Consider the following 16,032-nt stretch of genomic DNA (forward strand, 5'->3'; position numbering starts at 1 on the left):
GCACTCTACAAATACTCTAGTTATATTGACAGAAGTAACGCAATCATCTCCTGAATAATGGTGTGAAGGGTGATCTTTACACCTACTCTAGGGAGAAGGGAAAAAAGGGGAACCTGGCTCCAACATATTAATGGAAGCAGGCAGATTAAGTTTGATAGGAGAAAGGTGGCGGAAGAGAGGTTCTTTAAAAACACAAGTATTAGAAAGATACCCAATTATGTCCAGATAAAGCTACAAAAGGTAGGCATATCAGGACAACTAACGTGAAAGTTTAGCGCCAGACCTGAATTACTAAAGGCTTCAGCTGATTAGGTTCTGGCCCCTCTAGAATGCATCCAAACGCCATCACTGCTGCGTCCCTGTATCGCCAGTCAATATTTTTTATGTGTTCTTTGATGAAGGGAAGAACGTGGGGGACAATGTCGTCTTCACAGCAAGTGGACAAAAGCATGAGACACACACCAGCTGCTTTACAAGGGTTCCAATCATCATCGTCGTCATTCTCATCCTGCAAAGTAGAGCAAAAGAAGGCACATCACTACAAGGTATGTGAATACCCTGCCAATCCCTATTGCCACGCGGTTAAGCATTTTATGGTCCTTTTCACCGCAACTATTGTCAAAATGCGAACATGTCCAATCTTTACAAAGACACAGACGCAAGTCTTACCATTAGGTCTCTCCCACAGGTAACCGCTGCCTCTGTACCATCATCAAGCAAAGAATATAACCAAGGCTCTCGGCTCAAAAACTATTTTGTATCCAACTCACAAGCACGTTCTTTTCTTAAGGCGATCACACTCCATTAAACCGCTTATGAACACAATTCCAAGACCAGTGAGCAAGAATTAATTCAAGAGGACCTACCTGTTTGGTGAGGGTTTGAGTCAGGATAGGTACCAGGTACTGCAGAGCTCCCTTGGCATAGAATTTGCTGGTGTGCTCTGGAGGTCGACCTTGCTCGGAGGCCTAAAAGACAAATCAGGTTAGCACATTAAATCTACCAGAATACAAAATAAAGCAGATGCTCCAACAAGTGTACTCCCTTAGTCTAAATGAATTACTGTAAAGTAAAATTGAAGCACATTAACAACTTTTGAATTCTCTATAAAAAAATAATGTTTAAAACACACAACCGGTAAGCAATAGCCTGACAACACATGCTTAAAGAGGGCAGTGATAAATGGGGACTAGTTCACCTTTATAAAAAAAAAAAGTCAAAGACTAGTCTACTGGCTGAGAGAACGAAAACAGCACATTCTAAACGGCCAGACTTAGAACCGCTACTGAAGCAAGCTCCTGGCAGTTTGTTACAGGTTTAGCGTGCTGGCCACCATGGTTTTCTGAAAACAGTTCAGATGTTCTTCCTTGTGAAGTCCATGATACAAAAGTGGAACACTAAAATAAAAATAAGGCACACTGAATGGGATTTATTATTGTGGGCTCTCGTTACAAGACATTAGAGAACGTAGATGGACGTTTCATGTAATCACCAAGTTTTAGGCAGTTGGTCATTAGAACATTTTGCAAAATCTCCAATAAAAATGTAACATCTGCTTTATGTAGGTTTTTCTTTATTCTTAGTGGGCCTGCGCCACAAACAAAATAAAGGTTTTTAGCAATAGACAGGGGACACCCTATATTTTACAGATTTCTTGGGAATGAAATTAGGACTCACAGTTGCACCTCACGATGAATAGGTAAGAGCAGTGTTTAAGAAACGTCAGTACAGGATGGCAACAGCTTGGGCCTCAAAGGACAGCTTCCGGGGTGACTTACAAATATTAACCCATTCCGTGCTCCCGTCGGCTGTGCACAACCAATGGCCGACGCAGCCCCGCCCACTGTGTCGAACGCCCGCACCGCGGCGGACATTCCGGTTAACTGCAGAGACTTGAGCAGGCATACAGGAGTGCTATGTCACGTTTTCACTCAAGGTTTGTAACATGTCACGCCACCTGCAATGGCAGTCTGTGTGGAAATTGTGTGTTGTCCTTTAGCGTGGCATGAGATGTTCTGCAGCCCGTGGGTGCCCTCTTTAGTACCCATTGGTACCATTTAACTGGGGACTTCGAGACTGTAAAAGTCTTGTGCCAACTGTAAAACAGAAATCACCTGGTTTTATCCCCTTAACCGCGCCACAAATTCCAGCACGGTGCTGGGGAAATAATGAGTGGGCAGGGTTCGGACGGCCCCCGGCAGTTCTCCACACACCCACTGTGATGGAGGACGGCCGGGGCCGTCCGACACATGCAAGGGGTTAAAGAAGGAGCACTGGCGTCTTGTTGGAAGGTCTCTGTGGCCGGTCAAGAGTAAAAAAAACAGCACCTACTAGCACTAAAAAAAAAAAGCGTGGGGCAATACGACAAAACCTAGTTTCCTACATCCCTGATCATACCAGGTATACCCTGTACCCCAGGAACTGCAGTATGTCACCCTGAATGGAACATGGTAACACTTTACAGCCTGCCGCTGCAGAATGTTAGAGCAGTTCAAAAACTGCTAACTTGACTTTGCCATTTCAGACAATGGCAAAGCCCAAAACTCTTTTTAATGAGCACAAGTCACCCCTACAGCAGGCTTATTGAGTCCTAAGGCAGGGTGCAACTCATTGAGACACAGAGCATCTTTTTCACGTGTTTTAAAAATAAAGACTTGCAACTATGTTTACTGTGAGGTTAGAAGTCCCATTGGAGAGCACAGGGTTACACACTTCGGACAGGGCTACTAAAGAGGGTACTTCAAGTTATCAAAGAACATGAAACATTAAGCACGATTAAGACCAAATTGAAATGACTAACTTGTTGGTACATTGGCACTCTGTTGCCCAATTCTCTCCTTGGCCTTTTGAAGATCCTGGCCACAAGAGCCTTCTGTCCGCATTGTGAGACATGTAAAAGACTCCCAAGACAGATAACAATAGAGGCCTGCCACTGACTGAGAAATTACCTCCTCCTGGCAATCAGGTTGCAGAGTTTTTTTGCCAGTAAAGTAGATAAAATCTACTCTGCTTTTCCGGAGGCAGCTAGAGTAGGTGAGGGGAGGGCGGAAATCCCCACGACTACACAGGATAGCAATTGCCTCAGCATTTTTAGTACCTTCACGGGAAACAATATGCCACATAGCAGGAAGTATTAAATCTGGCTCACAAAGGGATCCAGCACCCCCAAAAAGCACCCCATGGCAGCATAAACACTCTGGAGCCCTATATTAGACACCTACTTGCACTCTCCTTCGAATCAGGACAGGTACCTATAATATGGAAGAAAAGCCCAACATTAGTATAGAGAAACTTTAAAATCTCCGGCCCATTTCCCTTCTCTGCCAAAATTGCGGAGAAAGCAGTCAATAAACAACTCTCTGCATTTGCTGAGACTAATGGACTGCTCCACCCCTCACAGTCGGGATTCCGCGCGTTACACTCGACTGAGTCGGCCCTGCTATCCTCGACTGAAGCCCTACGAAGGTATGCGGCCGAAGGTCAGACAGCGGCATGGATTCCTCGACCTCAGTGCCGCATTCGACACTGTAGCTCATCACACACTGCTACAGTGTCTTAAAAAGGGAGGAGTGAGAGGCAAAGCATAAGAGTGGTTGGAATCATTTCTAACAGGCCGCAGCTTCCAGGTCGCACAGGGACTTTTTAGGTCCAAAGAAATACAACTTAAACAGGGAGTGTCACAAGGCTCTAGTCTCAGCCCCACCTTATTTAATCTGTTTGTGGCCCCAGTTGGAGAGATCACTGACAAATTTGGGGTTGAGAGTGTCGTACGCAGACGACACGCAACTGATTATGAATTTGTCGCAACCAGAGGAGCAATGTGCTGCCAACTTCGCAACCTGCTTACAAGAGCTAGCCAAGTGGATGGCGGACAACTGCCTCCGACTTAACGGGAATAAGACGGAGGTGTTGATCGTAGGCAAATCGCCATCAGTGTGGACCTCTGCCTGGTGGCCGGACGAGCTGGGTGGATTGCCCACACCCAGCAATCTAGTGAAGAATTTAGGCGTCTGGATAGATAATATATCTTTCGACCACCAGACCAAACAAGTGGCAGCCACTTGTTTTGGCATGCTACGGGTCCTAAGGAAAACATTGGACCTTATGCCCGTGCCGGTACGACAAACCCTGGTCCATGCCTTGATAACATCCAGGCTTGACTATGGAAACGTACTTGATCTAGGGGCCAGTGTCAAATGTTTCCAGAGATTACAACGCATACAAAATGCAGCTGCCCGTTTGATCCTACAATTACCTAGAAGGGCATCAGCACAAAAAGCACTGAGGAACCTTCACTGGCTCCCAATTAGGGAGCGGGTGACTTTCAAGGCCCTCTGTGTAGGACACTGTATCCTTCATGGAAAAGGCCCCAGGTACCTGCACAGCCTTCTTAAATCGGTATGAGCCTGCCCGCCAGTTAAGATCCTATGGCAGTGGGCAGGTTCAGGTCCCAAAGTTTAAAAGAGTGAGAATGGGTGGAAGATCCTTTAGAGTCATCTTCCGGAGAGAGCTTAAAACTCATGTTCCCCAAAGGATAGCGCTCGGTCGAAGACACTCCCCTCAGTCATGCCTAGACTCAATTGAAAGCGGCAGTAAAGCATCCAGCGCGGGGACACACTTGCTAGTGTAACCAAGCGCTTTACAAGATTTATAAATACAGGAAGCCACACAGGGGGTTAAACCAAAAAGCAACCTTCAATGGGGAAGTAGCTTTTGATGGGAAAATGGTGAACACCCACGAGACAGACTGCTCTTTGGTCTTGGTAGACAGGTTGGAATCTGTGAAAGAGGTGGAGACACTGGCCAAACTCTTTCTGTAGGTGCATAGCCCCCAGGTAACCAAATCTTGAATGCGGGCTACTAAGCTCCACCACCAAAAGAAGGGTTCAGCCATCTTGGGAGTGGGAAATTAGAGCACTCAGGGATAGCTAGATGTCACTTCACAGGAAGCAGTCATCTGGCAGCAAGGAGCCAAGTAGCCAATTGGCAGATGTAAGAAAGTGGCTGTGTATACTGGACCAAAGTAAGGTACAGTGTGCACAGAGTCCACAGTCCCCAGAGATTTGGCAGACGCTAAAGTTAGATATAACTTTACTCTCTAAAGTGGTAGCTTGGTCGAGCAGTAAGGCGGAGAGGGGTTGGCCTAACAGCTAAGGCGCTCGACCTCGGATCTGGGTTCGAGTCTCGGTAACGACGCCAAAAACCCCCCGTGATTCTGGGCAAATCACTTAATCGCCCCGTGCCTAAAAAAAAAAAAAAAAATGAAAGCGTGTCCTCATGTAACGTAACTGGTGCTATGTAAAGCGCTCTGATAACTGATTCGGTTCTAGTTCGCTTTATAAAACTCTGCAAAAAAAAAAAGGCAGTGTTGGACCTGGGGTCTCCAAGTCACATAGGGTAGATTGGCACTAAGTAAGAAGGCCTAACTCAAAGATACATGTGTTAAATTTGCGTCACACCCTTCGGTAACATAACGTCCATCCACTCAAAAATAAGGACACTACACCAATTTGGAAAAATACGGCCTGTTTTATAAAAGTTCTTTGTGCTCTTTTCTTTCAGGTTCTTAGCAGTATTCAGTTACAGTTCATAAAATTTTACTCTACATCTGATTGTTTCCCTTACATATTTACATTTAGCATGTTTGATACCATTCTTCACCCTAAAGAAAGGAGCTACAGCAAAATTCCCTGTATTGAATCCGTGTGGATTGCTTAGCTTATGTTGGAAGACAGCCCTATCCACACCCCTGGTACAATAATGCAAAGCAATACCTTTCCCTTATAATCTCAAAAGGACTACTGGCAGGAAGGTACAGGCCCCAACAACAGGTTCATCAATAGCACATTGTTTTCATTATTCCAGCAGCTCTTTTTCGGACTAAAGACAGGTAGGTTATTTCCTTATCCTATACCGCTTTCTTTTGGGTCACAGGGAAACTACCAAGCTCTGGAAAACCCACTTGAGAAACCTTCCCCTCAATTAATCTAATACTACGACCGGGAGATGCCTTGTGCAAGGAAGTCTCTTCCTGGGTAGCCGTTTCGGGATGTAGTTCACGAAGACTGAGTCACCTTGCAGCTGCAGCGTTTCCCCTTTGCCTGGGCTGAGTTGGTTTACACGGGGGAAATAGGGCTTCTGACAGCTCTCCCTCCCCCTCCTGTCAACGTTCCCCGCTTATTTCTTGGTATCTGCAGTTCCGCCCAGCCCACTGGCCCGGGGTTGAATTTCTTCCGCCTGACCTCGTTCTTCAGCTGGTGCGGGCTCCCGGGGCTGACTGCCTCACTCAGGAGTCGGGACCAGTCTGTCTACCTGACAGGATCCGATGCGGCCCTTCGGTATTTCCGACGACTCCTCACGCCGGCTCCTCTTGACGCCGGCTCCTTCCCAGTCAAGCTCCGCCTTCACCCGGCTTCACTATCAGCACTTCCACGCCTTCCGACGTCACCGCCGATCCGCCCCCAGAACTTCCGGGGACCTCTGGCAGTGCCTGCTGTCTCTCGCTCCCACCCGGCAGCGCCGGGAATCCACAGCCAGGACGCGGGAAGGGAGAGGCGCCTCAACACCAGCTGGCACAAGGAAATCTGCACACGGTGAGTCCCGCTGCTTTTTCACCGGGTCTGTTCTCGGCCTTCCTCACGCAGCGTGACAGCAAAGGCTTAGTCTGTCAGCGCTACTGGTTAAGTTTCTTCCGGCACTGCCGAATAGGGGTTAATCGCTGCGATTGGAAATACTGTTCAGTCAGTTTCCTTTCCGCTCCCCTTCCATCAGCATTTACTCCGTTTACTGGCCAATTAGGGTCAAGAGAAGGGAAGGATTTCAAGCAAATGATGGCATCACGATGGCTGGGCTCGGTCAACTGGAAAGGGGTCACGACAGTAGAGAAGAGCAGCTGACCCGCGGAACAGTCTATCCCCTCTCAGTGCGCCTTCCTCCTTACTAAGTCGCCTCACTCCTCACCAGTTCATGCCACCCACTCTTTGTCACTCTAAAATGGCTGCCCAACATTCCGCCTTTTATAGGTGGACCCAGGAAGGTCCAGAGGGTTCAGGAACGTTCCTATGCTAACCTATGGGTCCAGTCCCTAAGGTGGCAGTTGCTGGCCACCATTTTGTGGGTCTTGTAAATCCAGTCAGGAAGGCGCCTAGGCCTCAAGAAAAAGACTGAGGGCAAAGAGCACCTAACCCCTAGGTCAACACCTGAAAACCCAGTGGACATAAAAATTAAAGGTTTTAAGGGGCAAAAAGGGGACAAAAAAATAAATAATTTGGAGGGACTACCCAAAGGGCAAACAGGTCTAACACGTGTCCCCCCCCCCCAGCTGAAAGTGGGGAGAGCTACCCAACCCCTTGGGAGTCCTCATCACTAAGGCGGAAATACCTAGAGAGACCGTCTGCATTGGCGTGGTCCACTCCAGGCCGATGTTCCACCCGGAAGTCCATTCCCTGTAGGGAGATGGACCATCTCAACAGCTTGGGATTCTCCCCCTTCATTTGCATCAGCCAACGAAGAGGTCGATGGTCAGTCTGAACCAGGAATTGCGAGCCAAACAGGTATGGCCGCAACTTCTTCAGAGCCCATACCACCGCAAAAGCTTCCCGCTCAATTGCACTCCACTTCTGTTCCCGGGGAAGCAGTCTCCTGGACAGGAAGACTACAGGCTGATCCAGACCCTCTTCATTGAGTTGCGATAACACTGCCCCAATGCCATGCTCTGAAGAGTCTGTATGGACAATGAACTCCTTGGAGAAGTCGGGGGCCCTCAGGACCGGTGCTGCACACATTCCCTGCTTCAATTTCACAAAGGCTTGCTGACAAGCCTCTGTCCAGACTACCCGTCGAGGTGGTTTCTTGGATGTGAGCTCTGTGAGGGGCGCTACAATAGTGCCATACCCCTTCACAAAGCGACGATAGTAACCTGTGAGGCCCAGGAAAGCTCGGACCTCAGTCTGGGTCTTGGGGGTTCCCAGGCCATGATTGCCTCAATCTTTGCCTGGAGGGGCTGCACTGTTACCCTACCCACCAAGTGGCCTAGGTACACAACCGACCCCTGCCCAATCTGACATTTACTGGCCTTGATTGTCAAGCCAGCCTGTCTCAGGGCCTGGAGAACAGCTTGCAAGTGACGCAAATGGTCCTCCCAACTGCTGCTGATGACGGCAATGTCATCCAGGTAAGCAGCGGAGAAAGCCTCCATTCCAGAGAGGACCTGGTTCACCAGCAGCTGAAAAGTGGCAGGGGCGTTCTTGAGCCCGAAGGGCATCACACAGAACTGGTAGTGGCCCTCAGGCGTGGAGAAGGCTGACCTTTCCTTTGCTCCATCTGTAAGGGAGATTTGCCAGTACCCTGAAGTAAGGTCAAAGGTACTCTAGTATTGGGCAGCTCCTAGCCGGTCAATAAGTTCATCCGCCCTAGGGATCGGATGTGCATCAGTCTTGGTCACTGAGTTCAGTCCCTGGTAATCCACACAGAACCTCAGTTCTGGAGTGGTCCCGGTGGGGCAGCTTTTGGTACTAAAACCACAGGACTGGACCAGGGGTTCCTGGAAGGTTCAATGACTCCTATCTCCAGCATCTTGGTAACCTCACCGTGGATGCTGGCCTTCACCTTGTCCAACAGCCAGTAGGTCTTAGACTTCACTGGTGAGCTGTCTCCTGTGTCCACATCATGGGTACACAGGTGGGTCCTTCCCGGGACAAGGGAGAACAACGAAGAGTACTGCTCCAATATCTGGCGGCAGTCCTCCCGCTGCGCAGGAGTTAGGGATGGGGAGAGAATCACTCCCTGCACCGACCCATCCTTTTCCTGAGACAAAAAAAAAAAAGGTCAGGGAGAGGCTCACTTTCCGCTTCCTCTCCTCCATCAGTCGCCATCATCAAGATGACCTCGGGCCTCTCATGGTGGGGTTTGAGGCGATTAGCATGTAGCACCCGTAGGGGCTGTCGAGGGGTCTTAAGATCCACCAGGTAGGTGGCCTTACCCTTCTTCTCCAACACCTCAAAGGGGCCTGTCCAGCGATCCTGGAGAGAACTTAGCTCTCCAGGTTCCATCACTCACACTTTCTGTCCAGGCTCCAACTCCACAGGGTGAGCGTTGTGGTCGTACCACTCTTTCATTACTGCTTGACTGGCTTCCAATTTGTCAGAAGCTTGCTTCCACAACTTTGCCATTTGGCTCCGGAAGGCCAGCATGTAGCTCACCACATCCTGGGGAGGCTTTCTGGGAGACTTTTCCCATCCATCCTTCACCAGGCTGAGAGGTCCACGCACAGGGTGTCCGTACAGTAGCTCAAAGGGGCTGAAGCCCACTCCCTTCTGCGGCACTTCACTGTAGGAGAATAGCAAACAGGGTAGGAGGACGTCCCATTTCCTCCGCAGGCTCTCAGGCAGACTTCTTATCATGCCTTTCAAGGTCTTGTTGAACCTCTCCACTAGTCCATTGGACTGGGGGTGGTATGGAGTGGTGAACCGGTAGGTCACTCCACACTCCTTCCACATTGCCTGCATATATGCCGACATGAAGTTGGTCCCCCTGTCGGACACAACTTCCTTGGGGAAACCCACTCGGGTGAAGATCCCCATCAGGGCCCTAGCCACAACAGGTGCAGTGACAGTCCTCAGAGGAATTGCCTCTGGGTACCGCGTGGCATGATCCACCAGAACCAGGATAAACCTGTGACCAGCTGTAGTGGGTGGATCCAATGGCCCCACAATGTCGATGCCCACCCTTTCAAAGGGGGTGCTAACGACAGGTAGTGGTTCCAGGGGAGCCTTCAGCTTCACCCCTGTCTTCCCACTAGCTTGACAGGATACACATGTCCGACAGTATGTGTCGGATGCCACTTTCATCTGAGGCCAGTAAAAGTGGGGGACAAGCCGGGCAAAGGTCGTCCTGTCCTAAGTGTCCTGCCAACGGAATTTCATGAGCCAATTCTAGAAGAAAGGCTCTGTATCGTTGAGGGACTACCAAGGCCCGGGATGAACCGGGCAAAGGTACCTTTGGTTCAATGTAGAGGAGTCCGTCCTCCCAGTAAATATGATAGTGCCCTGCAACGTTCCCTGCTGCCTGGGCTTCGGCCTGTCGCCTCAGTCCCTCAAGGGTAGGGCCCTCCTTCTGGCCCTTACAAAACTCCTCCCTGGTAGGCCCTCCTTCCACGTGCCACTCAGCAGGGATAGGTAGGTCCTCCAGGGAGACTACTTCCTCCCCCACAGACTCCTGGTCCACCACCGCAGGTGGCCGATCTGTCTCATGGGGCGTGGAAGCCGAAGCAGGCTTCTCCTGTCCTCGGTTCTTTCCCTTTTTGGCAGCGGGCTGGGCCATTGTTCCAGGCTCCATCCCATGCGAACTCCCCCTCCGGGTAGTCGCGGACCTTGTGCTTGCACAGGCCCAGTCAGGTGTACCCAGCATCTCTGAATGAGTCCGGTAGTCCACCTCCTTCCAAGCATTGTGCTTCAGGTCATTACCCAACAGACAATCGACTGGCACGGCAGGGCTTACGGCAACTCGAAGTGAACCTGCAACCCCTTCCCACTCAAAGGGAACCTCGGCCACAGGGTAGTGGCCCAATCTGCAGTCAGCCATCGCGGCGGGGTGGAGTACATGTGGAATCACCTGCTCCGGAGACACCAGTTGACTCCCTACCATAGTCATACTGGCTCCTGTGTCTCAGAGCCTCCCCTCTTTGGCCATTGATGGTGACCCATTGCCCATACTTGACAGTATTTGAGGGCACCTGGATCTTAGGAACCATCTCCCGATCCCCCAGGGACACCAAGGTGACACCCGCCCACTCACCCCCCCTTATCTAAGGGCAACTCCTCCCCGAGCACTACACGAGCGACTCCCGGGGCTTTTCCTCCGGTGGGAGGGGGTGGTCTCTTTGCGCACTTGACATCTCCCTTATAATGTCCAACACCACCACACTCAAAGCAGTGGACAACCCTTGGCTGCTGGCTTTGGCCAGGATGAGGGTTTCTGGGAGGGTTAGCCTTAGGGGTGAATCCTGTTCCCTTTCCCTGGAAACTGTTTTGGGGGCCTTTTGAGAACTCCCTCTTTTTATCTCCCCCCTCTTTCTTCTGGGGGGCGCCCTGTCCGGCCCTTTGGGAATCCCCTCCAGTCCCCTTTGAGGACACCCGGGTACTTGCCCAGATGTCCGCCTCCTCTGCAAGCTTCCGGGGGTTGGTCAGCTTGCTGTCCACCAGGTGTGGACGCAGCTCGGGAAAACATTTCTCGAGTAGGTGCTCTTTGAGAATAAGGTCGTACAACCCCTCATAGTCCCTCACCTCACTGCCATGTATCCAACCCTCTAGTGCCTTCCTTGCGTAGTCCAGGAAATCCACCCAATTCTGGGTGCCTAATTTGTGACTGCCCCTGAACCTTTGCCGGTACTTCTCTGGGGTCAGTCCAAATTTCTGAAGTAGCGCCACTTTCATGGTGGGGTAGTGGGTCTGCTCTTCCTGTTCCAGGGCCAATAGTGTGTCCCGTCTAGTAGGAGGCATGTATTTGTACAAGCCACCCCCCCCAGTGTTTTTCCTGGATCCCATGGCCTCTTAAGGAGACCTCATAGGCAGCCAGCCACTTGGCGATGTCATCCCCTGGGCTGTAGCTGGCAACTATATCCTTAGGTAGGTAGGGTCTGGGTTCCCTGGTCAGTTCTTTTGTTTCGCTGCCACCATTTGGAGAATTGGAGGGTCCTATCTGTAGGGCCTTGAGTTCTAGCTCCCTAAGTTTCAACTTGTGAGCCATCCTCTGTTCCTCCCTCTCCTTTTCCAACCTAGCTAACTCCCACTTTAGCTGTCTTTTCCCTCCTGTCCACTAGTTCAGCTTCGGTTAAGCTTCTTCCGGAGACACTGCTGCCTTCCCTTCAAAAGGTCCTAGGTCCTGGTAGTAGGTTCCCCATCTCAGGTTGGAACAATCCATCTACCCCTATGACAGTGTCCCGGTCCGTCCCCTCTTCCTCCTCCTTTCCCTCTCCATGTGCTGCCACCCAAGCCCTCAAACTGGTCTGGAGTTCCCCCTTCTTGGCACCACGCTTAAAAAAAACTCCCATCTTCTGGCAAAAGTCTCTAAGCTGGGTTGCAGAATAGGTTTCCAGTTCCTCCAGAGCAAATTCCATTATGCTTATGAAAGATATAGGGACAACCACTCGGGAAGAATTGGTTTAAAAGGGGCAATTCGAAGCTACCTCCACCCACCACCAGGAGTAAATTTGGAAAACCAAAAATATAATTAGGGAGTCCGCAAGGAGAAAACTCCAGGTGTAGGCATGTGGAGTACACTTTGTTACTTCAGAGTGGACGCAAACACAGTTCTGATCCAACCGCTACACACCAATCTGTTGGACCTGGGGTCTCCAAGTCACATAGGGTAGCTTGGCACTAAGTAAGAAGGCCTAACTCAAAGGTGCATGTGTTAAATTTGCTTCAGAAAAGGGGGTGGTGATTAACAGAGTGCCTGAATTAAGCAGACCACTCTTACCCAGTCCAAAGATCAGGGCTTGATCCATCACCGTTTTTTAGCTCACTGCACCATCCCAGCTCAGAACTTGGCTATATGCAAATTAGTCTGTTCCTGTCCCAGTGCATGATGGGAACAGGGCAAACCAAACTACCAAGCCAATTCTTATACTGGGAAGGAAACAAGCTTCCGGGGACCTGTTTCTGCCATTTCAGGCGTCGTCGGCCCGGCTTGCTTGAATCCTGATGGTGCAATGAGCAAGGGACTCACATCTGAGTATACCCTTCCACGCTTATGGTGGACAAAATGATTCAGAAAAGGGGGTGGTGAAGAACAGAGTGCCTGAATTAAGCAGACCACTGATGGATCAAGCCCTGATCTTTGGACTGGGTAAGAGTGGTCTGCTTAATTCAGACACACTGTTCATCACCACCCCCTTTTCTGAATCGTTTTTGGCCACTATAGGTGTGGCAGGGTATACTCAGACATGAGTCCCTTGCTCACTGCTCCATCAGGATTCAAGCAAGCCGGGCCGACTAGGCTGAAATGCCAGAAACCGGTCCCCGGTAGCTTGTCTCCTTTCTGGTGAAGAATTGGCTTGGTAGTTTGGTCTGCCCTGTTCCCATGATGCACTGGGCCAGGGACAGACTAATTTGCATATAGCCAGGTTCTGAGCTGGGATGGGGCAGTGAGCTAAATAACGGTGATGGATCAAGCCCTGATCTTTGGACTGGGTAAGAGTGGTCTGCTTAATTCAGACACTGTTCATCACCACCCCCTTTTCTGAATCGTTTTTGGCCACTATAGGTGTGGAGTCCCTTGCTCACTGCTCCATCAGGATTCAAGCAAGCCGGGCCGACGAGGCTGAAATGCCAGAAACCGGTCCCCGGTAGCTTGTCTCCTTTCTGGTGAAGAATTGGCTTGGTAGTTTGGTCTGCCCTGTTCCCATGATGCACTGGGCCAGGGACAGACTAATTTGCATATAGCCAGGTTCTGAGCTGGGGCAGTGAGCTAAATAACGGTGATGGATCAAGCCCTGATCTTTGGACTGGGTAAGAGTGGTCTGCTTAATTCAGACACTGTTCATCACCACCCCCTTTTCTGAATTGTGTTAAATTTGCGTCACACCCTTCGATAACAACGTCCATACACTCAAAAATAAGGACACTACACCAGTTTGGAAAAATACGGCCCGTTTTATAAAAGTTCTTTGTGCTCTCTTCTTTCAGGTTCTTAGCAGTATTCAGTTACAGTTCATAAAATTTTACTCTACATCCGATTGTTTCCCTTACATATTTACATTTAGCATGTTTGATACCATTCTTCACCCTAAAGAAAGGAGCTACAGCAAAATTCCCTGTATTGAATCCGTGTGGATTGCTTAGCTTATGTTGGAAGACACAGCCCTATCCACACACCTGGTACAATAATGCAAAGCAATACCTTTCCCTTATAATCTCAAAAGGACTACTGGCAGGAAGGTACAGGCCCCAACAACAGGTTCATCAATAGCACATTGTTTTCATTATTCCAGCAGCTCTTTTTCGGACTAAAGACAGGTAGGTTATTTCCTTATCCTATACCGCTTTCTTTTGGGTCACAGGGAAACTACCAAGCTCTGGAAAACCCACTTGAAAAACCTTCCCCTCAATTAATCTAATACTACAACCGGGAGATGCCTTGTACAATAAGTCTCTACCTGGGTAGCCGTTTCGGGATGTAGTTCACGAAGACTGAGTCACCTTGCAGCTGCAGCGTTTCCCCTTTGCCTGGGCTGAGTTGGTTTGCACGGGGGGAAATAGGGCTTCTGACAGCTCTCCCTCCCCCTCCTGTCAACGTTCCCCGCTTACTTCTTGGTATCGGCAGTTCCGCCCAGCCCACTGGCCCGGGGTTGAATTTCTTCCGCCTGACCTCGTTCTTCAGCTGGTGCGGGCTCCCGGGGCTGACGGCCTCACTCAGGAGTCGGGACCCGTCTGTCTACCTGACAGGATCCGATGTGGCCCTTCTTCAGTATTTCCGACGACGACTCCTCACGCCGGCTCCTCTGGACGCCGGCTCCTTCCCCGTCAAGCTCCGCCTGCACCCGGCTTCACTATCGGCACTTCCACGCCTTCCGACGTCACCGCCGAGCCGCCCCCAGAGCTTCCGGGGACCTCTGTCTCTTGCTCCCACCCGGCAGAGCCGGGAATCCACAGCCAGGACGCGGGAAGGGAGAGGCGCCTCAACACCAGCTGGCACAAGGAAATCTGCACACGGTGAGTCCCACTGCTTTTTCACCGGGTCTGTTCTCGGCCTTCCTCACGCAGCGTGACAGCAAAGACTGGTTAAGTTTCTTCCGGCACTGCCGAATAGGGGTTCACCGCTGTGATTGGAATACTGTTCAGTCAGTTTCCTTTCCGCTCCCCTTCCATCAGCATTTACTCAGTTTACTGGCCAATTAGGGTCAAGAGAAGGAAAGGATTTCAAGCCAATGATGGTATCACGATGGCCGGGCTCGGTCAACTGGAAAGGGGTCACGACAGTAGAGAAGAGCAGCTGACCCGCGGAACAGTCTATCCCCTCTCAGTGCTCCTTCCTCCTTACTAAGTCGCCTCACTCCTCACCAGTTCATGCCACCCACTCTTGTCACTCTAAAATGGCTGCCCAACATTCCGCCTTTTATAGGTGGACCCAGGAAGGTCCAGAGGGTTCTGGAACGTTCCTATGCTAACCTATGGGTCCAGTCCCTAAGGTGGCAGTTGTGGCAGTTGCTGGCCACCATTTTGTGGGTCTTGTAAATCCAGTCAGGAAGGCGCCTAGGCCTCAAGAAAAAGACTGAGGGCAAAGAGCACTTAACCCCTAGGTCAACACCTGAAAACCTAGTGGACATAAAAATTAAAGGTTTTGAGGGGCAAAAAGGGGACAAAAAAAGAAATAATTTGGAGGGACTACCCAAAGGGCAGACAGGTCTAACAGGCAGTATCAGAGGACACTGTAAAGCACACTCAGTCAGTAAATGGTCTCACACAATCAAGAACTGAACTCTAGGCCATTTGTTTGTATAAAAATATTTAGTTTTATTTTAGAACCAATAAGGTATCAAAATATACTTTCTCTGAATGAGTTACTTCAGATACTTTTCAAATAGGCAATAGACTTAGTACAGTAGTTACAGTTGTTGCAATAGGCAACATTGAGCTCAATGGGAATTTCTAGTTAAATACAATTAGTTACTTTAGGGATTACTTTTCTAACCCCAGGACTGGATCCTAGATTCAGTCCTGGGACATCTCCTGTAAACAATTGAGTAAAAGCGTTTTGGTTACAGTAGTGATTTTTAAGGAATATTATTGTATTTTAAAAGTTGACACTTAGGATAACTGGTGATTATATGTGAAAAAGTTTCTAAGGGAGGAAATTCACTTAGCAGATAAGTAATGTTATTGGTTTTTTTTTACTCCGTGTTAGATCCTGGATCCAGCACTGGTGCATCTCCTATAAACAATTGAAAGAATGCGTTTAAGTCACAGGCGATTTTTAAGGAATATTTGTAGTTTTTGAAAATCGACACTTAGGAATCCATTGTCTGGTTTTCAC

At 49.7% G+C, this 16,032-nt stretch overlaps 1 protein-coding gene across 1 annotated transcript in view; it reads right to left on the reverse strand.

Moving 5' to 3' along the window:
* The window catches only part of KPNB1 (karyopherin subunit beta 1), a 197,184-nt gene that overhangs the window by 146,510 nt on the left and 34,642 nt on the right, over window positions 1-16,032 (reverse strand). The window contains exons 9-10 of the mRNA XM_078645598.1: window positions 867-968; window positions 284-508 (exon numbers count right to left, since the gene is read on the reverse strand). Coding sequence (XP_078501724.1) covers window positions 284-508; window positions 867-968 — 327 coding nt within the window. The remainder of the gene's footprint in view (window positions 1-283; window positions 509-866; window positions 969-16,032) is intronic.

This window comes from Lissotriton helveticus, chromosome 5_1 (genome assembly GCF_964261635.1).
Source record: "Lissotriton helveticus chromosome 5_1, aLisHel1.1, whole genome shotgun sequence".
In the NCBI taxonomy this organism is placed as follows: Eukaryota; Metazoa; Chordata; class Amphibia; order Caudata; family Salamandridae; genus Lissotriton; species Lissotriton helveticus.